We start from the raw sequence: 27,393 nt of genomic DNA, 5'->3' as shown, positions 1-27,393 counted from the left end.
TGAAACCAAAATGTGGCATCAGCAAAGCCAAAGACAGAGTTACCAGTGCCCAACCCTTCGAAAGCTAGAACTGTTATTTTTTCTACTCTTTGTGCATTGGCTGAAAAATTAAAATGCACACTCTCAAGTTCATATGTGGAGCCTAGGAGTATATCACTTAGATATCATACTTCTCAGGAAAGTCGTGGCACGCCTTCTTGGGACAAAAGGATGTTAACAAAACCAAAGGTCAACTAACTGCTTAGCAACAAGTAGGTTTGCACCCGGCCCGTGACTCTGAAGACAGTACACAAAGGCTTTACTGTGGATTCTAAGACAAAATTGAAACAGCATTAGGTAACATTCAATCCTTTTATCATGTTGGTCTCTTGAGAGAAAAATTAGGAACTACACTTTCTAACAGCTATTACACTCCCCAGCTAAAAGAAATCCTATGATAATGGAATTTGGTAGTAATGTAGTAGGGTTTGGGGCTATTTTCATTGAGAAAATTAATTTTGCCAACAGGCTGCAAAGAAAGGCTCTCTGGTGGCACAATGGTTAAGCAATCGGCTGCTAAATGAAAGGCTGGCGGTCAGAACCGACCAGTCACTGCAAGGGGTTTCGAAAGGCCCAGTGATCTGCTCCCACAGAGATTACAGCATCAGAAACTTTATGGGGCATCAGAATTGACATGACTAGACTGAGCACAATATCCACAAAGCTACAGACAACTAGGCCATTACCATAATATAATCAAAAAGTTCTTTGGCAATTATTCCTTCTTTTAAATGTCTTAAAGGAATAGGAAAAACCACTCTTTCCGCCGCCTCTCAGAATTCCTTAAGCTGGGCTCCCTGACTCCTGCCTGCATAAGGCTCACAAAGCCCTGCTAAAAAAGCCACCTGTGTGCGCGCAGAGGAGACTCTGCAGAGTGGCCAGGTGCATATGGCATGGGGAAACTGTTTACGTTTGAGATCGGTTTTCAGCTCTGGTCCCCAAAGTTTTCCCTGTCACAGACCACAGTCAGGAAAACAATATGAAAATCAGACCCCACAGTCGAATAAGTGCTCAGTACTAACATAGCCACGTCTTAAAATTCTACTGTTATGCAGATGCTACCACTAATGTTTTTTAAATGGACCCACACCTTACATTTCAACACGGTCAGATTCCAAAGAGCAAATGGCTAATTCAAAATTGGCTGTCATCCATTGGCTCGCTGACCATGGGTGTCTTGGCACGTTGTGAGCACATATGGTACTCGGGTCTCCCTTCTCCACCCCTGTGTAGCTGCAGTTGGTGGCGGTGGGGTGGAAGCTGGGTGTTGTCTGTCTGTCACCTGCTCTGGATAAGCACCTTGTTCATTACCTGCCCATTGCATTCCCTGAACAGGGACCCTGGCCTTCCTTTGTCCAGCTCAAGCCCAAAGTCACACGTGGTCCCCTTCCCACCTCCCTTCTCCTCATCTCCCCTCAGCATTTCTCAAGCACCTTCAGGGCCTCTGCTGGCTTCATCCTGCCTGTGTGCAACTCACTTCAAGGTGCCATTGCCCTGCAGTGCCCGTGGTTGGAAGGAACATTGGGAGTATATATATCAAGGATTGTAGCACAAGTTTTTTGTAGCAACTGAGGAATCCAAGATATTGTTCAAGGTGGCTGGAGGTTGAGGGGCCGGCATCTCGGGTCCAGTCACAGCCCCACGTGGGCCTGGACCATCAGAGGCATGGTCTGAGACATTTTCGAGAGTCCTCATGAATGTGAAATGTCAGGTAATGAGATGGTCGCTAAGTGAGGAGTAAGTGTAATGACAATTCCTATGTATTCTTCATCGGAACGCATTGTAATACTGACTGTAAAATGTCTTACCGTCCAGAAGACAATCAAAATGAAGGCACTGCAAGTACTCCCTCTCTCTCATAAAGCCGTTCAGAGGCGTCGCCCAACCTTCTGCCAAAACCTGCACCCACTGCATGTCCACCTACCAAAGGAAAAGACACTGTGAAACCCTCCCTTTGGGGAACAAAAGCAGTAACAGCCCTCAGAAGGTTCAGTTAGAAGGCAGGAAAGCAAAGCATTTTATGAAGGATGATAAGTTATTTGGAACCTTGAGGAAGAGGTGCAGCAGGCAAATAATATGCAATGCTGCTCATCAATTTAAGTGACACTGTGCTTCCAAGCACTCCAAATAAGGACCGCATCTCCTACAACCAGTGGCTCTCAATCTTCAATGTCCAGCAGAATGTTCTGCAACGCTTGTGGAAATAAAGATTATCCCACCCTGGAATTTCTACCTCAGTGTGGAGGGCCCAAGATCGTGCATTTCAACAGAGTCCCCTGCGCTATGACTGCTGTATCTATTTGGGAGCCTTGCTTTGATAGCCACTGTCCAAAGCCAAAGTAAAGGAGTCCATGCGTGGAGCAACAGATTAACAGGTTCAGCTGCTAACGAAAGGCGGGAGGTTCAGGTTCACTCAGGGGCACCAGTGAGGTGATCAACTTTTTGAAAAGTCAGCCACTGAAGACCCTATTGGGCACAGTTCCACTGACACACAAGGGTCCCCAATGGTCCAAGTCAACACAGAGAGAGGCCTCCATTTAAAGGAATGTATGAACAAAGAGTACCCTTCCTTTTGCAAAGTTAGCATTCTTTCATAATCCTGCTTCATTAAAGAGTTAACATAAACTGCATATACTCATGTGTGTTTCTAAACTGGCTATTTGGAAGTGGTTCTCAAGTAAGACGATGACGCATCTGGCCAAGAGATGCGCTGCAAAATGTAGCTTAGTTTTTATCCTTAAAATATGCTGGCCAATGTGTTCCACAGCACAATCAACGAAGGGCAGGCTGGCCTCTTCTTTAGTTTTCCACAGAAAAACATTCCATTTATGAACCAAATGTTTTCATTTTCCACCTGTTACTTCTAAAAAATCTTTAGCAATGGTCACCATTTGTCGCTATTAAAATCCAATTTTGGAAGGTATCTGACATAGCATAATTTTTTGTTAATTTTTCAATTAATCACTTTCTATCCTGCTGGGCTAAGAAAAATAGAGCTAATTTTGAGAATGACGAGGGCAACGAATGTATAAGGGTGCTTTACTCAATTGATGTATGTATGGATTGTGATAAGAGTTGTATGAGCCCCAATAAAATGATTTATTATTAAAAAAAAGAAAAAGAGCACCTGCCAGGTGTTCTACCAACCAGACAAGTTTGAGAACCACTGTATTGAAGAAAGTGACCATGTTCTGCAGTACAACTGACCTGTAAATTCATATCCACCCAGTCATGCACATCCATCCTCTACCATCCATCCATCCATCCATCCATCCATCCATCCATCCATCCATCCATCCACCAAGTGTGTGTGTGTGTGTGTGTGTACATGCGCATAGTCATTCCAAGAACAAGCCTGCAGAACGGCTCTCCCCATCTTCCTCCTTGGCCCTTTCAGGCATGAGTTGCCCTCTGGCCAGTCACCCAGTCACATTGTGGCAATCTTCTTTTTCAGTTATCTGAATAACGATTTTGGTTTTTTCGCCTTTTCTCATTATAGCTGCCCGAACTCAATTTGTTCCAAATTCGGGTTCAAACACCAAAAAATTCAAGAACTGAACATAGTTTTCCCATAAGAAATCATGGAAAGCCAAGGCCTTTGTTCTGAGGCCCCAAAATTGCACTTATAAATTCATTTTAGCAAGGCTGTAGATCACCACGGAGGCTTAATTTAGCCCTGCATGTCGCTGTCTCGGTGTGCTATCGCCATCAAGCTGTTTCTGACTCATCCAAATCAATAGTAACTTTTCAACCTCTTGCACGGTCCAAGTCCTCGGTTTCCTGGTTAGCGATTCCACGTTGTTGGCTACGTTAGTGGCTTTCATCACCAACAGTGTTGATGATGGTGACAGTGTCGACTCAGTCATGCTTGTATTCTCCGCCAAATCAGACAAGCGGTGACCTGATTCAAATTTCAGTTTTCCTCCTAGCTCTACTGCTGGTAGCACCAACTTACTTTGGAGCCACGGTTACGATCTTTTAGGCAAATAAATTGCAAAAAATAAAAGGGACAATGACATGCTGCCGGAGTGAGAGTGGTGCGTACGATACAGCATCACGCCTCTGTGTCTGAGGCGAAGCTCACTCGCGGTCCTGGCAGGGCTTTTCAGGACGGATTTTCAGTTCGATGCTCGAACAAAGAATCCAACTTGGTTATGAACACCAAGTGGGTTGTTCTCTAGCTGTGGAATAGAGGGGAGTTGGAGCTGGGAGCCAATCGACAGCCTGGCTTTCACTGAACTTGCAGGTCTGTTATGTCCCTGGGCAGTTTCCACTATGTTAAAAAGGAAGGTTTGAAGATTTAATTTATAATTTAGGTGATTCTTTGGGCTATTTTTAAGAGTCTACTAGAATAACAATATTTAAGTTTTTCTAAGATTAAAAATAACACATTTATAGCTTCCATTATTATAGGGCTTAGTTCAAGCAATTTTCTTAAATTGGGAATGAAATCATTAAGATATACAACAAGACTGTTCTTAAAATTATAAAAAGATTAAGGAGCTTGGCAGGGGATTAAGAAACATGTTTAAAGAGAATAGTTCATTTTAATTACGGTCATTTGATTATTTAAATTGTTAGCTAATTCATTTATTTAAGGAAAAATGTTTATTTTAATTCTCTGCTGTATGAGCCTTTTACTTGTTTTTTATATCTATTTGTTTTTAGTAGTTTCTCTGGCATGCAGTTCACCTGTAACACTTTTCAACGGCTCAGTCACACTCGTAGGGGTCATACAGTGAACATCACAGTCAATTCTAGGGCCTTTCTCCCTCCTGTACTCGTGGTTGCTAGCTCCCCATTCCCCACCAGCTTCCCCTGCCAAATCCCTTTGAATCTATTACTCCAGTGGCTGTTTCTGTAGTTTTACCAATCCAGGAAGCCTTTTAAATTTTATTTCTTCTGATAAACCTAAAATCCCTACATTTCAATATGTAAAAGTAAATTAGTCCTAAAAGTGCAAGAGGAGCCCTGCTGCCATAGTGGGGTTATGCATCGGACTACTAACTGCAAAGTCAGCAGTTCAAATTCACTAGGTGCTCTGCGAGGAAAAGATGAGACTTTCAACACATACAGATTTAGAGTCTCAGGAGGAGAAGGGGAGCTGATAGGGCTGATAACTGTATAACCCCACTTGAAGGCAGAGAACAGAATTGTACATAAATGGATACATTGGACGGGGTGAGATGCTGCTGGGGAGAGAGAGAGAGAGAGAGAGAGAGAGAGATAGAAAGAAATAACAAATGGTTCTGGGAGGTGTGGTGGGGAAGGGAGGGGATAAATGGGAGCTGATATCAAGGAGTCTGAGAAAAAAGAAAATGCTTTGAAACTGATGTGGCAGCAATTGTAGAACACTGCTCGCTGTGACTGAAACACGGAATGTTGTGATACCTGTAAGAGCTCCCAATATATTGATTGGAAAAAAAAAAAAGATTGACATTCTCGGAAACCCACGGGGGCAATTCTATGAGTCAGAACTGACTGGCTGTCAGTGAACTTTGGTTAAGAGGGTAAAGCAAAACCAACGTAATTTTGCAATACTGCTTTTACAAATGAAACACATTCCCCAGCACCGGAAATTTTTATACACAACATAATGCTCCCCCCCAACCATTCCTGATCTCAGACACTGCCACGAATCACAGATTTTACAAACAAAAGATGACGCATGACTGTATCACTTACTTTATTAATTTTCAGTGCTGGCAATGTCTCTGCATCTGTTTTTGCCAAGTGAAGTTTATTTTCCGGCACGTACAGCTCTTTTACTTCATAAGAGGCATCCACGGGAACAATGTCCTAAACAACATCAAAAGTACAGTAAGTGTTTGATTCAAAGATTCAGCGTTCTTTAAAAGGTACCTGAGTAAGGCAACCAACCTTTCCAAATGAAACGCAGGAAAGGATAATCCAGGGGCGGTGACTATGCTGCCCACCTAAGCCAACGTGCCAAATGTCAAATGGCCCGCTCCCGGGCCGGCAACATCCCACCCTCCAGACGAAAATCAACACAGGGGCCCGCTTGGCAGCAGTAAAGAATAAAGAAGGATTCACAGCTACACGTTGGATGGGACCATGTGACCCCAAATAAACCAGAATTTGAAAACAACACAAAATGCCCACTCTAAACCTCGCTATCATTCTCTGACAGGTGATGAAATGACTTCATTTCAGTTCTTCAGACGCATCTTTATCACAAGTGTCCTCGTTGCCACTAGAGTCCCCATGCAGTCATGCAACAGCGTTCCAGGGTGTCACCCCCCCCCCCAGCGGGTTTGAGGAGCGTCCCTGTCTGATCCCATTAGAGCTCAAGCCTCTCACATATTCGAGTGCATATACACCCACACGGCACATCGATGCTCTTCCCCACTTATCCGACAAGTACAAAGTTGTGATCTCACAAAATAACCGCTTACGCCTTTGACTTCTTTGTAAAAGTAAAACTCTTCTTAGAGATTTCCGCTGGTCAGTGAACACAGGCACCAACACGGGTCTTTTGGAAAAAGCAAATTTACACCAATCGGGCTAGCAATGATCTCATGAAAAGCACGGGCCTATGCTAAAGCAGCTTCTCTGGCTTCTGAGAGTCCGGAAAGACTAATTCTCCCATCCATGGCCCAGGCTATGGGAGCCCTGGTGACTAATGGTTACTGGTTCGCTCAGCTGCGATACTGGTTACAATTTCAGAAGCCCACAGGGGCACTTTCACCCTGTCGTACAGGGGTGCTATGGGTCATCATCCACTTGGTGGCAGTGAGAGGGGAGAGATCTCAGAGGCTCTTGTGTGCATAAACCAAGAGAGACACTGGTTCGCCATTAGTTAAATTGTGGTCCCAAACCAAGCTCCTCCAAGAGTTAAAGGCAACACAGATAAACACTGTTGCAGACACAGTTCTACAACAATAATAACAATTACCTATGAGCAGATGTATAGCTAGCTATGCAAACTGAACAAGATTAGGAAGAAAAATGAGACAACACCCACAAATATGTACCTAAGTCTGGAGCAGTGGTTCTCAGCCTTCCTAGTGCCGTGACCCTTTCATACAGTTCCTCATGCTGTGATGATTCCCCCAACCATAAAGCTATTAATGTTGCTACTTCATAACTGTAATTTTGCTACTGTTATAAATTGAGCGACCCCTATGAAAAGGTCGTTCAACTCCCAAAGGAGTCAACACCCACAGGTTGAGAACCGCTGGTCTAGAGGATATTTCTACATAGGAATTGATATGTGCTGCTACAAATGGATCCATAAACAAGGACAAGTCAGAATGCACTGCTCTAAAATCAAAACCATCATTAAATTAAAATATGAAGAAATACTATTTCTCAAAATATCCTCCATCTAGGTCTATATAATTCTAAAAGTGGTGTTTCCATCTTTCTAGAACTTCTTCAAGGAATTCTGTGCTCTTCCATTTACACCAGATCAAAGTGAGTTTTAGCATCTCGAGGCATTCAAATCATGTTGTTGTTGCTGTTGGTAGGTACCATTGAGTTGGTCCCAACCCACGGCAACCTTACGTATAACCGAAAGCAAGAGTGCCTGCCATCTTCACAATTCCTCCTGTGCTAGAGCGCACATGGCAGCCACCACGTCAGGTCACCTCCTCGAGGCCCTGGCTCCTTTCACTGCTCCTCTTCCAAGCTCGTCTTTCTCCAAGGGCTGGTCTCTCCTGACAACATGGCCATGCCTCTAGGGCTCAGTCTCTCCATCCTTGTCTCTTAAGGAGCACTCTGATCATACGAATCATGCTCCTTTCGTTTACTTTTTTTTAAGTGTCAAACAAAAAAAAGTCTGAAAGGATCAACTTGGGGCTCTCGGGTGCATAGGCTATGACTCTCTAATGCAGTTCTCAGAGTGCAACCTTGCTGGCCTCAAACGATGAGCAGGTACATCGCAACGATGAGAGAAAATAATTTCTCAGTACAACTTTCCTCTCCCTTCTCCTACCAATGCAGTTTTCTATTTTTTGTAGAATGTCTTCATAATAAAGTCCCATGATTATCTTGTGTTCTTTGAGGAAATCTATCAACATCGCTCCCTTTGGAGTCCCCCAAAGCAATCATAACCTTCTGAGCCTGACCTCTGCCTTGAATTTAGCCTCCCCCCCCCTTCCCCCTCCGCACTAGGCACACTGACTAGACAACTCAAGTATATAAGTGAGAATGGCTGCAGCCCTCCAGAGTGCAGAGGCACGTTTTAAAACGCCTTTTGTAAAGGATAAACCTAAGCCATGTAGGGAAAGAAAGCCTACTAGCAGTATCTTCCAGAGCGCCTTAAGCTTCCAGGAGGTGCCAATATGAGACAGGAGGGGGAAAAAACCACCTTCACTGCCTTGAGCAGATTCTGATCCACAGCATCCCTATCTAAGGTTTCTGAGAGTGTAAATGTTTATGCAGCAGACAGCTTCATATTTCTCCCTAGGTGTCGCAGTGTGCCGCCAACGCCACCCCACAACACCCATTTGCTTTCTGAGAATCAATACTACATGATGGCGTCTTCAAGAATAGTATGGAAGGAAGTTTCCACCAACTGCCTCTACTCTCTTTTTGAAATGCAAATACTATATAGCCTTGTGCTAAGTGGGACAGATCATTGCCAATGAACTCGAGTTAAAGTAGACTGGCCTTAAACTTTGCCAAGGAAATTGAAGAAATGTCACGTACATACAAACAGTATATACATAGTACTTGATTCCATTATTCACGCAAAGAAGAACACATACAAAACAGAGTCTCGAGTCACTTTTCACAAGAGTGAGAGACATAACTTACCCCAGGCATTATTTGAATACATTTAAGTTATAAAATAATAGCAAAGAGAAGGCGGAAATGGGAAAAACCAATCACGCTATGGGTGTTACTGTCACTGTTACATATTCCCCCTTCCATCCATAAGCACATTAAGACATTAGTTTCAGGAGTCTGTATAAAGCCTGTTACTTTATGGGCTAGAAAATCAAAACCCAGAATAGACTTTTCCTGCAAGCACCGTGTGACAAGCATTAGGGAACTGCACACACACTCCCCCGTGCAATCAGCCTCCTCTGCCGGGTCTGCGAGGCTGCCAGAGATGCCTTGAGGTAGCCAGACTTTTTACAGCTGCAGAATAAAAACTGAAACCCCACCACCAGGAGAGAGGCTAAAAGCAACTGAAATTATACCCCAAAAGGCCGCAATTAGGGCTTTTGTGATTAAGATATGATTTCATATAACAGGCTTGCAACTTTAATATTTACATTAATTATAAAAACATTATAGCCACACATTTTGAAAACCATCTCCACAGGGCCAGTAATTTCTACCACCCTTACGGTTATTGTGAAGTAAGGGAAGATGCTTTCCCTACCTCAGACTGAAGCTGAAATTGTAGTAGGTATGTCTGAATGGGTCTGCCACTCAATTTCTTAAGAAACAACAATTAAAATGGGCACTACAGGTGCTACGACAACTAAATGACTAGTAGCTGAACTGAGGTGGTTAACACAACTTGGGTATCTGCTACACCAAGCACCTGTCTGAAAGCTTCATGTAAATTAGCTCATTCAGTCTTTATACAATCTGCCTTGAAGATATCAGACACTTGTAGCAGTAACTTGGGGCAAAGTATTAACCTTTCGTGAGCCTACATTTTATCACCCTTTTAAATATGATAAAATGTAGGCCCACAAGAGGTTAACACCTTGCCCAAGTTCCTCCTATCCTGTTGTCCTAAAGACCTTAACACCCAACAACAACTAATGGGTAATAATTAATAATTATAGTACACTTGCCATCTGCCAGGCCCTATTCTGAGTACTCTTTAGTACTGGCTGATAGAATTCTCAGTAGCAGTTTAAGGCAGGTACTGTGAATTGGGCTAACTGCAAAGACAGCAATTCAAAAACAGCAACTGCTTTGCAGGAGAAAGAGGAGGTTTTGTTCTCAGGAAAGAAGTGGTACCCTTGGACGCCCAAAGGGGCAGTTCTACCCTGCCAGACAGGGTCACGAAGAGTCAGACTGGACTCTGTGGCAGTAAATACGGTGTGCTGTTATTTCCCGTGTCACAGATGAAAGAATGAAGGCCAGAGAGCTAGCTTAGCTTTTCCAACTTGTTACTGTTGGTAAGTGTTGGGGCTGGCATTCTAACAAGGTGCAACTAATTACGCTTCTTCCCAGTAAAAACCTTTAGTAGTTCTCCCCTGAAAACCAAGTGTTGTGTCACACAAACTCTTCTTGTTTTCATGACATGATCATTCAACATCCCCAAGCCTGTGGGTCAGTTTGAGATCTTTCATCCATGTGCTGACAAAATCTGAAACCGAACATCCCAGCTAGGCCTAAACACACTCCACGCTCAAGCAGCACAGTCAAACGCTGCCACTGGGTCTCCGCCCAGAGCCTCCATTTCCACCTCTCTGCACCCTGAGAACAATGCAAGCCAGAACTTGCAGTCTGGGAAGAAATGTGGCCTAGGGATCTCAGGGGGGAAGAGAATCTCTTTCTCATTCGCATGAGAAAGAACAACCTTTCACCAGCACTTTCACTGAGCTCTCAGAAACCTAGCATGTGGTCAGGGAGGAATACTTCCTTCTGCTGGGGGAGGTCTGGCTACTCTTCCCCTCTCCCACATGGACTGATGCCAACTGTTCCTTTCCAGAGGGAAAGTCACCGGGAAACAGCTAATCCCTCTGATCTCTGTGGGAGGCAACAGACACTCCCCCAAACCAACATTACCCATCACCAGAGTCAGCTCGCTCCCAGCCACTGATGAGTATCAAGAGGGTGTCCACAGTGTGTGCTGCTGACTGCTCATCTCCAGGCCCAGGGCTGGCTCTGCGCTCCTCACCCTCACCCCAGATAGCCCTCTCCAAGACCTTCACAACAGTGGAGGTACACCCACCACCCACGTATGGGAATCAACTTTCTCTGGAAGGAGGTTTAAAACAGAACTAAAACTCACCAAAGTCACTGCCACCAAGTTGATGCTAAAGACTCTGTAAGGGCAGAGTAGAACCACCTCTGTGACTTTCTAAGACTGCAGCTCTTCGTGAGAGTAGACAGCCAGGTCTCTCTCCCATGAAGCAGTTGGCAGTTTTGAACTGCAGACCTTGAAGTAAGCAGCCTAACAGCTGCCCACTACACCACTAAAACAGAACTAAGAATTAACAAAATTTCCCTAATATTTCAATCCAACTATACTTTAAGCTAAAAAACAAATGCACAACTAATTTGTGAACAAATCTTGGTGCATCTATATTAGTATGAACTGGAAATGACAGGATCTAAGAGTTCAAGTACATTTTGTAAAGGGGGGGAAGGCTAGTACACTGATAAAAGGTCCCTCAGTGGTACAAATGGTTTGCACTCAGCTGGTGAGTTAGTTTATTGTGCCAACCTGGCCCATAAGCCCATGTGGGGTTAATTGAAGGGTGGAAGGATAAATGGCTAGCCTTTCTAGTTCTTGGGTCTCCTGCTTTCTGATGGTTGGACCAGGGTGCAGCTACCTTAGTCAGTTCCCTGCTTCAGCTGGCAAGACTGACTTCCTGCAAGACATCCCTGAGGAGAAACTACATGGACCTACCATGATGCAGCTGGAGCAGCCGTGTGGAGACCCCTGCCAGCACTGAGATGCTTACACATTCACTAACTCGGCTTTCCTCCTGCAGTAGGCATCATTGTGTCTGTTTTGTGCGATGGAGGAGGACTTTGTGGACTGGTGTCGGACATATGGGTTAACACTGGACGCGTGGGCTTGGGCAGCACTGGGTTGGGATGTTTTCTTGATGTGTACTTAACCTTTATATAAAACTCTCTCATGCATGAGTTCCTGTGGATTTGCTTCTCTAAAGTACCCAGACTAACACAGCTGGTAACCCAAAAGTTGGTGGTTTGAACCCACCGGCCACACATGGTAGAAAAGGCCTGTCTGCTCCTGGAAGGATTACAACTAAGGCAGTCCTACTGAACCGTTCTACTCTGCACCATGCAGGGCTGCCACGAATAGGAATCAATCAACTCAACAGCGCGCACAAGACCAACAGCAGTCACAGTCCCGGCAGGAATGCGATGAAGGCCTCCCGCTGCCAGGCTGCTTTATAAGCGTGCATACAAGCCATCACCACTTTCTGTTCCTAAAGGGAGAAGGGAGATTCCGTTTTTTACTTATTTTGTTCCAGAATAAAAATAATGTTTTCATTACAAGCACTGCACAAAGTCCTTTCCTTTTAAAGATTCACATCCAGTAACTTTTGTTCATGAATTGTACCCTCAAAATTCAGATACAACATTTTTCTGATGCCAAAGCGTGTCAAAGTAAAGTTCAAGAGGTTGCTACTCCCCCTCCCCCCTCTTCCGAAAGTATCTATAAAGTGATTATTTCTGGATGAACACAAACACAACAGCACTGATCGGGAGGAGAACGTGGAGTGGTGGGGGGTTGTTTGGGAGTCCTGAGCAGTGGGTCACAATAATGCCATTCGAACTGCCTAATTAATAAGGGGTAAATTCTATAACCCACGAATCTAGAAATACTTGAATTTTTAAATGCTATGTTTAAAGTTTATGCTGTCACTTACACAAACGTGTCTTACGTGATGGCCTAAATCAAGAGATGGGACGGAGCCTGAATGCATGTCCTTGCTCCAGCACAGACGACTGTCTTTATAGAGAAACCAACACACACAACCAGTTGCACTTATCACCTGAAAACAGTAGGTCCTGGCTTCTCACTTGAATCTTTCCGACAAACTTGGAGCACATCGCTAGGCACAGCGAACCCACAAGTTTTTCCTTCAAGCATTTTCTGCACTTTCTTCGGGAGTCTAATCTGCTCAGCAGATTTGAACACGAGGGCTTTTATGTAACTGCTAGACTCCAATTACTTCAACAACATGCACCCCAGAGCATGAGCACCAAACGAAGCTCAGGCGACGCTTTAAAACGAAGACGCTTTAAAATGAAGCAGCACAGCCTGGTTTTTACGTGCGGGATAAAAATCCATTTAGAGCACTAAACCACCATTTCGTAAAAAGACAAACTTTTAAATAATTTATAGCACTAGTAAATCTGGAGTTCCTGGTAGATTTTAAAACCGTATTTAAAATATCACTTAAGATTAAAACCAGCCGCAAGAAGCCTACTTGGCTCATGTCGCAACAGGCCAAGTCAAAAAACAATGCGAGCAGGCCACCTAGTGACCGGTTTGAGGGTGACAGGGAGAAAAATTAAACCTCTTGTATGACAGTCTTCTGATTTCTCCAAAAAAATCAAAACATGTCAAGGGAGCATGCTGGGAAAATGAAGAAACTGACAAAATGCTGAGAAACATAAATCCTTAGGTGAATGACCACATCACTTATCTCAATTACAACACTTAGGGCAGAGCTAGAGAGAAACGGGAATCCCGAGTCAGTGGAAGAAAAGTAGCTGAAGTCCCCATGGTAAACAGTGCGACCACTATACATTACGTTAAGTGCAAATTTTTCCTGGGGAAGTGCCCTATCTTCCTAAATAGCACCAAAGGCACTAAATTGTACATCTAGGAACTGTTGAGGTGACATCTGGTTTTGTGACATATTTGCACCATAAGTACAGGCAGGGATTCCAGGTACAGTTCATTTCATAAGAGATAATTCCAGGGAGAGTCCATTTCCACAAGAATATTGCTAAGTTAATACTATCATCAGGGAGAAGAAAACTCCCTAGAACGACGATTTCCATGGAGGCAGCATTTTCATTCTCCTGAAGGTTCCAAATCACACCGCCCTCCCTCCGCCTAACAAAAGTCTGACAATACTGAACCTGACGAGGAAGCCGATAAGATGCACTCACCTCTCCTACTGCCGAAATAAAATGTCCATTCAACGGGGTGCAATGATCTACCACTGACTTACGACTTAGATTTATTTTGAGACCCGAGATAATGATTATTTACCCAGTAAAATGGGTCCTGGCTTTCCAACACAGATTAGATAGCCAACAAGCACTTTTCTCATTTAATATGGCATACGACAAGCACAACACACTACGTGCGGAGAGGCATGAGACGTTTATGTCCTTGCCCAGCAGCATTCGTTCCAAGCCAGGCAGCACTGCTTTTTAACGTGCTTGGAACCACTTTAGTACGAACCATCCCTCATTTACCAACGTGATTAGGTTCCAAAGTTATGCAGAAGTGGCATTACAGAAATCTCGAAAAGGGTGTTAGAAAATGGAAGATGACGACACTATTACTTAATGGCAAATTGCCTCATTACATTAATTGCCAAATGACTGGAAACCATGGTTGGTATGAAATCTTAACTATCACTGCCAATATGATGGCTCTCTCGCCTTGCACCTTGGTGTTCCCTACTGCCAGAGGATGCCTTAAGGCATAAAACAGTCCTAATACACTTTTTACTACTGTTGCAAATGCAAAATATCAGATAGCAAGGTTGCGAACAAGTAAGGAATATGGGTGTTACTAAAATTTCAAAAGTTTCTACGGTCAAAGAAATGTCCATTCCTCCCAGTTTCTGAATTGTATTGCATAGTAAACCAACTGGTAAAGAAAGGTGAGAAGGGAGTCAGAGAGAAGATCCGCCGCTCAGAAATTAAGTAGAAATGGAAAGAATCTAGGCTTTGGGAAAGGCAGCAGAGTACAAAGATAAACGTGAGCTGTAGAACATGGCCGGTATTCAAATCTGACTCCTACACACAGCATCTGAACTATTCTGGGACTTCACCTCATCGGTAAATGGATGTCAGTTAAGAATCCTTACTAGTTTTAACACCAATGAAATGTAAGACTACTGAAGGCATCTGACATAGAGCCCAGCATATACAGGTAACCCAATCGACACAACCGTCATTCAAATGTACGCACCAACTACAAAAGCTAGGGATGAAGAGACTGAAGAATTCTACCAACGACTTCAGTCAAAAATTGATTGTGCAATCAAGATGCTTCGACAGTTATTGTATGTGCACGTTGAACACTGAATAAGGAAGACCAGAGAAGAATGGCTTTGTATTATGATATCGGAGAAGAACATTGGAAGTACCATGGCCTACTTAAAAGACAAACCCATCTGTCTTGGATGAAGTAAAGCCGGAATGCTCTTCAGAGACAAGGATGGCAAGATGGCGTCTTAAATACTTTGGACATGTTGTCAGGAGAGACCAGTCCCTGGAGAAGGACACGGTGTGTGCAAAGTGAAGGAGCAGAGAAAAAAGATGAAAGCCATCAATGAGATGGACGACAGAGTGGCTGCATCAATGGGCATCCCAGAAACAATGGTGAGGATGGTGCAGGACCGGGTCGTGTTTCATCTTCTCGTGCACAGAGTCGCTATAGGTCGGCGCCGACTCGATGGCATCTGATAACAACATATACACGTAATAAGAATTCAACTAACAGGCATTAACATTAACAGTTTCCATTTCTGTCTATAACAGTCTCTTTAAGGTACTTTACATTGAAAAACACACATTCTTACACATCATGCTAATTAATGTAGACCCTCATCTTCACAACCCCAATCAAGACACACATTACAAAGCTACTCAGATTTGGTTATTATTCGTTGCTTTAAAATAGCACTGTATTTGACATCGTGCACTTCCCAATCTATATATTGGATTCCACTATTTGGCTTCAGCTAACGTAGTGGTTGTTCACTGTGCTGCTAACCACAAGGTCAGCAGTTTGAAACCACCAGCTGCTCTCAGGGAGAAAGACGAGACATTCTATCTCCATAAAGCGTTAGTCTTGTAAACGTACAGGGGTCATTCTACAAGGTCACTATGAGTTGTGACTGACTGGATGGCAGTAAATTTGCTTTGGAATCGCTCTGTAAAGCCCTGGTGAGATAACAGGTTACAAGTTCAAATACACCAGCTGCGTCTCGGAGAAAGAGGAAGCTTTCTGCTTCTGCTGAGATTTACAGCCTCAGAAAGCCATGGGTACAGTACTGCAAGTCAAAATTAATTTGATGGCATTGAGTATGGGTTTTTGTTCTCTTTATTCAAAATTCGAAAAGAAATTTTTCCAAAACCCCTTCATAGAATTAGTGTTGAATAAAATTGGATGGCATATATAATTTATTTAACACAAAGATAACAGGAAAATATCATGGTGATTCAAGTGAGAGATGGTTGAATCCTAAACTAGAAAAGAAGCTAATGATCCGATTCCAAAACCAGAATATTTAAAAAGACACCAACTACATACAAAGCCCACAAGATAAGTACTCTGTACATGCTATTTCCTATCTAGGCTCTTCAAATCATCAGTGAAGTTATCCACTCCCCAGACTGTTTAGCAGCCATAATGCTAACAAACTAATACCTGCATAAGAAGAGGGGTAGCTTAGTACAACATTTGTTTTATAAAGAAAAGGGGGGGGAGACAAAGCAAGTTATTAATTTAGACCACAGAAACCAAGGTCAACAATCCAAAAAAATCCAGGAGAAAACATAAGGATAGTTTTTTACAGATGTAGTTTAGAACCAAAGAAGACACAAAAATCACCTTTACACCATACAAAATGGGGAAGATCAATAAGCTTTGAAGTGAAGAAGGGAAAGGACGTGACCACACTTCTGAAAGATGACGACGCAAACAGAATAGGATGGAATAAGGGGCCTAAAGAACTAAAACTGTGACCAATTAAGGGGTGTCATTAACCGTTCAGGGAGGTTGGGCCCAAAGTTTCACGCTAGCAGTTTCCCTTTACTTTTTAACCATTAAAAATAAATACAAAGTCCTACACATTAGACAACACCTGCGTCTTCATTTTCACTTTAGAGCCATGGCTAAAACCCAATTTAACTCTAGACACCAAGTGAAATTCTGGACTAAATCCTGAAATGGAAAGAACATTCATGAAAAAGCTGGTGAAACATAAGTACGTTTTTTTCTGCTTTAGTTAGTAGTATCACACCAAGGTTCACTGTAAGTTCTTATAAATATTCTATAATTCTGTATGATATTAACAGAAGAGAAAGCTAGGTAAAGGATATACATGAACTTTCTGTACAATTTTCACACATACAGAGAAGAACTATAAAGTTTTCTGGAAAATAACTCTTAAAAAAACAATTTAGCAAAATCATTTCGCCTCAGAATCCCACCCACGCATAAAAAGAAGCAAACTACATGGTAAAGTATCAAATCCAAGAAGAGTTAATCATTTTTTTAATGTCTGTAGTATCTGGAATTAAGTGTAGTTCCTAAAAGCGATGGAGAGATAAGTCCCCAAAATTACAGATAAAGACAAAATAGGTATCCTTTTATGAGTTTTATAAAATACCTAAGAATCACTAATTAGATATAAAGATATTCAAAACTAACAAACAATAAAACCATGCATAAGGACTAAGATACAAATCTAAAATTTAAAAAATGATTAATTAGACATGTTAAACACAGAAATAAACCCACATTAAAAATATACCAGAAGAAGGCTGGAAAGCATAGTTCCAATGAAAATGATACAAAATTAATACCTTAACAAAATACTAGCCAACAGAATACAAAAGTACATAAAACAAATAATTCACCATGACGAAGTAGGATTCATACCAGGGAAGCAGGGATGATTCAACATACAAAAGACCATTAGTATTATTCGTCACATTGACATGAAAAACTCTAAGAACCACACGACAATTGATAGATGAAGAAAAAGGATTTGACAATATCCAACACCAATTCCTGTTTAAGACACTTGAGAAGATAGGAATGGAAGGAAAATTCCTCAAGACAATACAAGCTATATATGAAAAACCAACAGTCAACATGGTAGTCAACGGAGAAAAGACTAACACAATCCCACTGAAAAGGGGGACCAGACAAGGATGCCCCTTGTCCCCACTATTATTTAATATCGTGCTGGAGGTTTTAGCTAACAGCATAAGGCAAAGAGACATCAAAGGTATTCGTCTGGGGAAGGAAGAGGTGAAACTATCAGTATTTGCATATGATATGATTTTATATATGGAAAATTCCAAAATTTCCACAGGGGTAGTACCAGAAGCAATAGAGGAGTTTGGCAGAGTGGCAGGATACAAGATCAACAAACAAATCCATTGGACTGCTATACACATCGGATAAGACTACAGAAGAGGAGATCAAAAAGGCGGTACCCTTCACAATAGTCAAAACCAAACAGAAATATCTAGGGATATACCTGACTGAAAGAACAAAAGATTTATAGGGTGAAAACTACAGAACACTATTACAAGAAACCAAGAGCAACCTCAACTAATGGAAGCATATCCCATGCTCGTAGATTGGAAGACTCAATATAGTCAAGATGTCAGTTCTGCCAAAGGCACTATATAAGTTTAATGTGATCCTGATACAATTACCCTCATCTTTCTTCAAAGAAATGGGAAAGCTGATTACCAACTTCATATGGAGAGTAAAGAAGCTCAGAATTAGCAGAGAACTCCTAAAGAAGGACACAGTGGGAAGGCTTGCTTTACCTGACTTTAGCATGAAATTAAAACAACAATGAGGTACCACCCAACACCCTCAAAGGTAGCCCAATTCAAAAAATCAGAAAGCAACAAGTACAGGAGGGGCTGTTGGGAGACAGGAACTCTCATATACTGCTGGTAGACCTGTAGGTATGTACAGTCACTATGGAAATCAATCTGGCGATATCTAAAATGGATGGAAATCGAGTAACCATATGACCCAGCCATCCCCCGACTGGGCATATACCCAGAAGAGTTAAGAAACAAACCAAGGCCAGACATCTGTGCTCCAATGTTCATTGTGGCACAGTTCACAATAGCAAGGTGTTGGACGCAACCCAAATTCCCATCAACTGATGACTGGATTAAAAAAACTGTTATATGGAGGGTGAGTGGGTTGGAAAGGGGGAACTGATTACAAGGATCCACATGTGACCTCCTCCCTGGGAGAGGGACGGCAGAGAAGGGGGGAAAGGGAGACTCCAGATAGGGAAAGATATGACAAACTAACAATCTGTGGATTATCAAGGGCTCATGAGGGAGTGGGGAGCAGGGAGGGAGGGGAAAAAAAGAGGACATGATGCAGAGGGCTTAAGTGGAAAGCAAATGCTTTGAGAGTGATTAGGGCAAAGAATGTACAGATGTGCTTTATACAATTGATGTATATATATGTGTGGATTGTGATAAGAGTTGTATGAGCCCCTAATAAAATGTAAAAAAAGAAAAGAAAAAAAAGAAAATGATTAGGGAAAAGAATGTACAGATGTGCTTTATACAATTGATGTATGTATATGCATGGATTGTGATAAGAGTTGTATGAGCCCCTAATAAAATGTTTTAAAAAAAAATCTGTAAGAGCCCCCAATAAAACGATTAATTAAAAAATAAATAAATAAAAATAAAAAACTGTTATATACATACAAATGGATGAACATATGAAGCACATTGCTGCATTGGAAGAACTGGAGGAAATCATGCTAAGTGACGTTAGTCAAGCACAAAAGGGCAAGTACAATATGAGTCAGCTGAGGTAAACTTAAAAAAAATGCAAAAGGGGCATATGGAAAAAGCTACTGTATACAAACATTCCTGGGGTGAGGATCAGGTAATATGGCAGGGACCGGATCAAATACAGGGATACACAAATAAAAAGGAGATGGGGAAAGGAAAATGAAATAATAATAAAAGAACTGGGTAGCGGGGGTACAGGGCACTAACCCACCAGAGGGGAGGATATTGTTTACATCTCCACAGCTACAGCGGGACCAGACTTCAAACCAGTACTCCAAGATGTGAACGCAACATGTCGGCGTGGAGTAGGGAACCAGTAGAGAGGTCTGGGGAGCCAGCCCCAATCCCAAATACTAAGTGGACACCTACCCCTCCCACGAGATGAATTTATTTCAAAAGACGGAATTGAATGTGCAGCTCTGGGAAAGGGACATTTCTGATCGGAGCACACGAGAACAGAAGAATGGGGAGGAGGAGAGAGTGGAGCACATCCTGGCCTACCAGACTTTGGGGACAATGATCCCAATTAGAGCAGCCAGTCCACAGAGAGGTCCGCATGGCCAGCCCACTATGAGACATGACTCCCCTCACTGACCCATAGCCCTATAGGGGACAACACTGGAGACACAATGGGGGAATTGCACGGGATCCGATCCCGCCACACCGAAGCAAAACACGAAGGGAGTACAAAAGAACAGCAAGGGAATGGAGCGGTGGAGTTCCCAAGGAATGCTGAAGGTAGACTTTGGGACCAGGGTGTGGTGCCCCAACAGACTGGACTGGAAAACATTCCAAAAGGCCAACAAACAATCTTTGAACTATCTACAGCTTTTCTTTATTGATGTGTTTTGTTTTGTTTTTTTGTCACTGGTTTGTAGTTGTTTTGTTGTATATTGTTGCTTTGTTCTGCTCTACCTTGTTTTTGTGCGTGTTATTACCTCCACAGGTCTGTCTAGATAAGATAGGCTGGATGAACAATCTGGAGGAGAAAACAACGGGACCTACAGTTACAGGAGGGTATAGGAGAGGGGGAGGTGGGGGGAAAAGAAGTGGTGTTACCCAACCCAGGGCCAAGGGAACAATAAGTGATCCAAATTGGTGGTAAGGAGGGTATTGAAGGTCTGGTAGGGCACGATGAAAGGTAATGTAACAAAGACAAATTGATGAAACCCTGGTGGGGACTAACCATAATAGTGGGACAGGAAGAAAGTGAAGAGAAATCGAGGAAAGAGATGGGAGGAAAAGGGCATTTATAGATGTCTAGATAAAGACATGTACATATGTAAATAAATTTATATATGAGGATGGGGAAAAAGATCTATGTGCCTATAGTTATAGGCTTTAAGGTGGCGGGAGACATTGGGCCTCCACTCAAGTACTCCCTCAATGCAAGAATACTTTCTTCTAGTAAATTGGCATTTTATGATGCTCACCTTCCCAACACAACCACTGAACACAAAGCGGGTGAGTAAGCAAATGTGGTGAAGAAAGCTGATGGTGCCCAGGTATCAAAAGATATACCGTCTGGGGTCTTAAAAGCTTGAAGGTAAACAAGTAGTCATCTAGCTCAGAAGCAACAAAGCCCACATGGAAGAAGCACACCAGCCTGTGTGATCACGAGATGCCAAAGGGATCAGTTATCAGGCATCAAAGAACAAAAAATCGTATCGTTTACTCACCTCAATGATACGATCACTGAAGACAAATGGGTGCATAACCAAATGTGGTGAAGAAAGCTGATGGTGCCCGGCTATCAAAAGAGATAGTGTCTGCGATCTTAAAGGCTTGAAGGTAAATAAGTGGCCATCCAGCTCAGAAGCAACAAAGCCCACATGGAAGAAGCACACCAGCCTGTGTGATCATGAGGTGTCAAAAGGATCAGGTATAAGGATTCATCAGAACAAAAAATCTTACCATAGTGAAAGAGGGGGTAGGGGGTACGGAGTGGAGACCTAAATCCCATTTGTAGACCACTGGAGGTCCCCTTGCAGAAGAGTGTTGGGGAGGAGACGAGCCAGTCAGGATGCGATATAGTAACCAAGGAAAATACAACTTTCTTCTAGTTTATAAATTATCAAGGGCTCATGAGGGAGGGGGGAGAAGGGAGTGGGGAGGGAGGGGGAAAAAGAGTACCTGATGCAAAGGGCTTAAGTGGAGAGCAAATGCTTTGAAAATGATTAGGGCAAAGAATGTACAGCTGTGCTTTACACAATTGATGTATGTATATGTATGGATTGTGATAAGAGTTGTATGAGTCCCTAATAAAATGTAAAAAAAAAAAAGATAAAAAAAAGAAAAATAAATTAATAAAATGAAAAAAAAATTTGTAGGAAACTGAAGTAGAGCTTAAAGACACTATCCCCCAGTGGCAATCTTCACGGAGGCAGCAAACAAGCCAGAGACAAGAACCTTCCCCCAGAACTAACAGAGAGGGAAAGTCGTCCCTATCACATTACAGTGCCCTGGATTTAAACTTGTAGCCTTCCAATCTGTGCAAATATACATTTCTGTTTGCTAAGTAAAATAAAGAAGAAAAGGAAAAGAATGAAATTACAACATGAAGTGTTTACATCCACAATTTTACAAGTCTCAATATCAATGTTTTCAACCCACGACTGAGGGAATTTGCCCCATACATAGGGTTTCTTGGCCCGCAATTTGTATAGGAGCAAATTACCAGGTCTTCTTGAAAGGTCAATCCTTAGGTTAGCAGCTGAGTGCTTTACTCAGTGAGCCTCTAAAAGCCCCCCCTTCGGAGGTCAATAAGAAACTAGAACTCTGACATATTTAAGACATATTATCTAATAATATCCACTATTACATCAATGCTATCAGAAAATAAGAGGGGAAATTCTTAATATTCTCAACTCATTTTAAGAAGTTGGCATTATCGTGGTTCCAAAACAAAAGACAATGCAAGAAAACTCCATGGAAAAAATGAGGCTTTCTGCTCCCATAAACTGTGACGGCCCACAGGGAGGGCAGTGCTACCCTGCTGTCCCACAGGGCCACCAAGTCAGAATCCTCTCGGTGGCAGTGAGTTCAGTGTGTGAATGGTGAGAAATTTAGGTCAACTGAGCTTAACATATACTAATTAAACACCAACTTTGGGCAAGTATCTTTACATAACAACTATGAAAATGTATTGAAAAATTTAAACATGAAATAAATGAACAGTTCATTTTTAAAAAGAGAAAACTGAAATACAAGGATCTTCATTACAAACATAGACACACAAAGTTCAACAGAATAAATTCATGTATCAATACACATTATCACATTAATTATATATCAATAAATACAGAGGGAAATCATATTACCAATGAAATACACATAAATATTCATTTTTGCCAGATTAACAAATTACCTTAAAAGTCCTAACAATGTTAGCTAAGCTGTAAAAAAATATTACCAGTATTTCCAAAAGCAATTTGGCAACGCAGATCATATGACAAAATCCGCTCTACTACGTGAGTGAGTAGGAGCCCTGGTGGCACAGTGGTTAAAACACTGGGATGCTAACTTACAAGATTGCCAGTTCAAACCTACCAGCTGCTTTGGGGGAGTGAGATGAGGCAGTCTGCTGCCATCAAGATTGACTGCCTTGGGAGCCCGCTATCCTACGTAGTCTCTGAGTTAGAGTCAACTCAACGGCAAGACATTTGATTTAGTTTATGGTATGTCACCTAGTAATGAAATTTATTTCAATAAAGCAAAAGAAATAGTTACGTGCAAAACCATATACCTTATACAATAATTCATCCTTATTTAAGTCCAGGTAAATTGTTCTTTCTTTCTTTTTTAAATTGTTCTTAAAAGCCAAATAACACTTTGTGAGACACAAAAGACTTTTCCCCAGCTCCTTTCCCTGAAATGTATACGTCAGACCTAGGACACTGCTTGCAACTAATGGTAAATGAGTGTCAAGTTACCTCCTGAAGGCACCAGCCATCCAGAGCAAGCAGACCCTAATGTCTGTCCCACCGTAGGTGGGGCTCACTCACTACTGTTAGGACAGTGGATTGCTTTCCTTGAAGGGCTCAGATAAATCAAGTCTCCAGCTCAAGGACCATAAAAGTTAGGCTGCCATCCTGAATCTAAGATCCGCTCATCTTGTCCCATGTGTACCCTTAATCCCTCCTCTTCGTATAGCGTGCATACACCTAGATCGTCCCCCTCCCATTACTGTATTGCCTATAGTACAACCCCTTCCTGTGATGTATGTCTTTACCTGTAATTAGGGGGCTTGCACACCCCAAAAGATATATAAGCCTTGGTTAAATACGAATCTCTCTCTCTCTGCTGCCCTCTCTGCCCACGCTGTGTGCAGACCTGGCTGTTGATATCACAGCCGTCCAGGAGGTGAGCATGCTACCATGAAATGTGTCCGACTCCTTCATCTGACTCTTTCTCCTGTCTCTCTTACTCTATATGACTTTACTATCATCTTTATATATATATTAACCGTACAATTGTCCTTACCGAACCCAGGATTAATTGTGGGGGCTGGCTTCCCCACAACACTTAAATATTTCCTCCCCTTAGTCTTAGTTTTACCTCATTAATCTTATGAGACCTGCATATGTTCATTTGTATAATTAAGATCATTCCATGCATGAAATGCAAGATAGATAAACCCTTCAGAAACAGTAAAGGGAGCAATGATTCCTTGAGGGTATGGGAGGGGAGTGGGAGAACTGATAGCAACTATGACTATATAATCCCAATGGAGGACAACAAATAACAGACTGATAGGTAAGCAGATACATTGGATAGTGTAAGATATGGCAAAAACATATATAACAATATTTAATAACAAAAGTTCCTGAGGGGTAGGTTGAGGGAAGAGAGGGGATAGAAGGGAGCTGATATTAAAGAGTACAAAAAGAAAGAAAATGTCCTGAAAATGATGGTGGCAGCAATTGTTCAACTATGCTTGATCTAACTGAGCAATGGATTGCTATAGTTTCTGTAAGAGTTCCCAATAAAATGTAAAAAAAGAACAACAAACAAGATGGATCCACTACAAAGTCTTCACAGATTACTCTGTGCCTCCCAGCATGCCGCGTGCATACTAAAATTGTGGTTTCTAATTCACCTCCTAGAAATTAAATATACATTCTTATTTCTCTTTCTATTACCTACAATAAAAGTTCTTCAAAAGCAGACACATGACTCACTGGCTAATCGTTGTATTGCTAGTGCCAAGGACTGTGTCTAAAAGGGCTTTTGTTGAGTTCCTGGTTGATCCTGGGTGCTGGAAAAATTAATGTGGGGCTACGATGGAGGGATGAGAGGGAAGCCAGCAGTGTGGTAGGGTGAAAGTACACGCTCAGAAATAGGTTACTTAAAAAAAGAAAAAGAAATAGGTTACTATGACTCCAGAGAGCAAAAACGTGATGTCTCCAAATTCCTGGGGATCAGGTCCTATTGATGTATAGATAACACCTCAACATACACAGAGAAAACCAAAAGAGCCACACACTTACGGATTCATATTTATATTTATTCACCCAAAATCCCTGGGAAAGTCCCAGGTTAATTACCTGGCACATATTTAGAATACAGAAAAAAATCCAAAGCGTACATATTTATATCACACAAAATTATTTCATGAAAGGGTTTTATGTCTAATATATCCACGAAGAGATACTAAGAGGAAGAGGTTTATGGTAATAGGATTTTATAGATTATAAGGGGTTCAAATTCCATCACCCCCATTAAGACAGGTATGAGGATAGGTGGCACCACTGTGTTCTAGGTCCCTGTGCAGCCCTGATCGACAAAGGTAGGACCCAATGGCCAGGGGAGAGTAACTTCCAACAGAAGGACATCCTCTCCAACCTAAGTGAACTACATGGCCCTCTTGTGAGGAGATGGGTGGGGGCAAGGGGCACCTAGCAGCAGTGCAGAGAGGGAAAAGGGAAGAAAAGTAACTCAATCTCAATCTCAGACTAAACTCAACTCTGAAGGAACTAGGTACGTCCTGGCGGGCCTATGTGCCCTGGGTAACACCAAGCCTATTAAGATGCTTCTATATGCTTAGAACAGAACAAGGACCTTAAATTCTAGGGTCGTACCCTTCACATTATCCTCACTAAAATCCAAACCGAAGAAAATCATCATATTATCTTAGGGAACATCTGGGTTCCCTGTAAATGTTGAATAAAAGTTATCTGCAGTATGTGCCTCAATTTGAAATATATAACAATGCCAAGTTACTGGAGCTAAAGAATCGTGGCAGGGTTTTCTCTATAGGTTACTGAAAGGTGAATCTAATTTGACTCCCAAGCTTCCCGAGGTCTACACAGCCTGGGACACCTAACTGTATATAAGTGGTACTCTCCATGTACACACATCCACACAGCAGTTGTTCTCACACACAGAAAATTGTTGGCATGGTAAAAAATGTACACTATAAATGCTACTCCCTCTCGATATCGCCTTCCTTTGGGAAGGAGTCCCGGGGGCACTGCCAAGGAAGTCACAGCATCAGGGTTTCCAAGCCCACGCCCACCCCTGAGTTGGTTATCAGGTCCCAGAAAGGTTAACAGCCTGCAGGGCAGACACAGGGTGTGTACGGGAGGCAGTGGCTTTGGTAGGAGCGAGGTGATGAGACGGCTAAAATCACTGCCCAGGGGCTCTCATCTGAGTGTCTCTTACCCGTTCCTGTAGAAGTTCCACAACTTGCTGGACACAATCATTGACGTCGCAAGAGTCGGTTTTCAGCACCAATTCCGGAGCCTCTGGTTTTTCATACTCAGAATCAATCCCAGTGAAGCCTATAAATGGCACCAGAGAACACAGTGGAGAGGATCCAGATTAAAACATCACGGGTTTGTTCCATCGGTGCAAGCTTCTACTGTGTTCACACTGTCTTCTGTACTGCTCTCTAGACAAAGGGTTACAGTACGGAAAATCCTTTCTTAGGAGATTGCTAAGTAAGCTGTCATGTCCTCTTTAATGTATTTCATTCTTTGCCCAAAGGAAAGGCTTACATTGTCTGTGAATAAATAAGCATTCAACATGAGATGATCTGTGCGTATCAAATTTCCCCACAGGAATAGACAGGACATTGAACCTAAACCCTGAGCATAAGGTTGAACTTGACCCTTTTTTTCCCCATCCTCTCAATGCATAACTTGATACAAAGTCAACCTGCCCTTCCATTCATAAGGATTATCCACAAGGATTACCTGTGGCCAAAATGAAGCTCTGGGGGCTTCTTTCTGCCACCAGATGGCAAGTGTTCGCAAGCACTATTAGTAGCTTAAGCTAAACAAAAAGACCGAAGTATCATAAAATACATTCTGCAAACGTAATTGATTTAGATATTAACTAATATTTAGATTTTCCCTATTGGATCTGTGTTACCAGGTAACTGCCAAGAAACGACAGAACTTACAATGTTTCCCGAGAGGAAATCGGCTCACTGACCTGAAGATACTGTCTTGACACTACCTGTTCAGTACGTATTCCTGGGTCTGCCTGCTTTGCAACACTCCTGTCATTCCTGAATTATACATTAGGATGAAACCGAAAACAAAACTCACTGCCAGCGAGTGGTTGCCGAGTCCTAACAAGCCTATAGAACAGGGTGGAACTATCCCTATGAGTTTCTGAGACTGTAACTCCTTCCAGGAGTAGAAAGCCCCATCTCTCTGTCTCAGAGGGGATGGTGGTTTTGAGCTGCTGATCTTGCAGTTTGTAGCCCCATGAGTAACCACTGTGCTACCAGGGCTCCTTAAATTAGAATAGTAAACTTCAATTTAAAAATGCTGCTGTCAATAGGTCCAGTTAGTGCCCCCTGGCCAAGAGACCAGAAGAACTGGCTGGTACCCAGCTACCACTGCTGGATATTTTGATCAAAGATCTATGGAGGTGTCTTGA

At 42.4% G+C, this 27,393-nt stretch overlaps 1 protein-coding gene across 2 annotated transcripts in view; it reads right to left on the bottom strand.

The window, feature by feature from the left end:
- PAPSS1 (3'-phosphoadenosine 5'-phosphosulfate synthase 1) overlaps positions 1 to 27,393 on the bottom strand; it is a 126,884-nt gene that overhangs the window by 51,907 nt on the left and 47,584 nt on the right. For both annotated transcript variants that reach the window (XM_075543945.1, XM_075543946.1), the window contains exons 5-7: positions 26,167 to 26,285; positions 5,725 to 5,838; positions 1,848 to 1,959 (exon numbers count right to left, since the gene is read on the bottom strand). In XM_075543945.1, coding sequence (XP_075400060.1) covers positions 1,848 to 1,959; positions 5,725 to 5,838; positions 26,167 to 26,285 — 345 coding nt within the window. The remainder of the gene's footprint in view (positions 1 to 1,847; positions 1,960 to 5,724; positions 5,839 to 26,166; positions 26,286 to 27,393) is intronic.

Source organism: Tenrec ecaudatus, chromosome 3, assembly GCF_050624435.1.
Source record: "Tenrec ecaudatus isolate mTenEca1 chromosome 3, mTenEca1.hap1, whole genome shotgun sequence".
Lineage (NCBI taxonomy): Eukaryota > Metazoa > Chordata > Mammalia > Afrosoricida > Tenrecidae > Tenrec > Tenrec ecaudatus.
The sequence above is the reverse complement of the archived record's forward strand: the minus strand, read 5'-3'. Positions and strand labels throughout refer to the sequence as shown.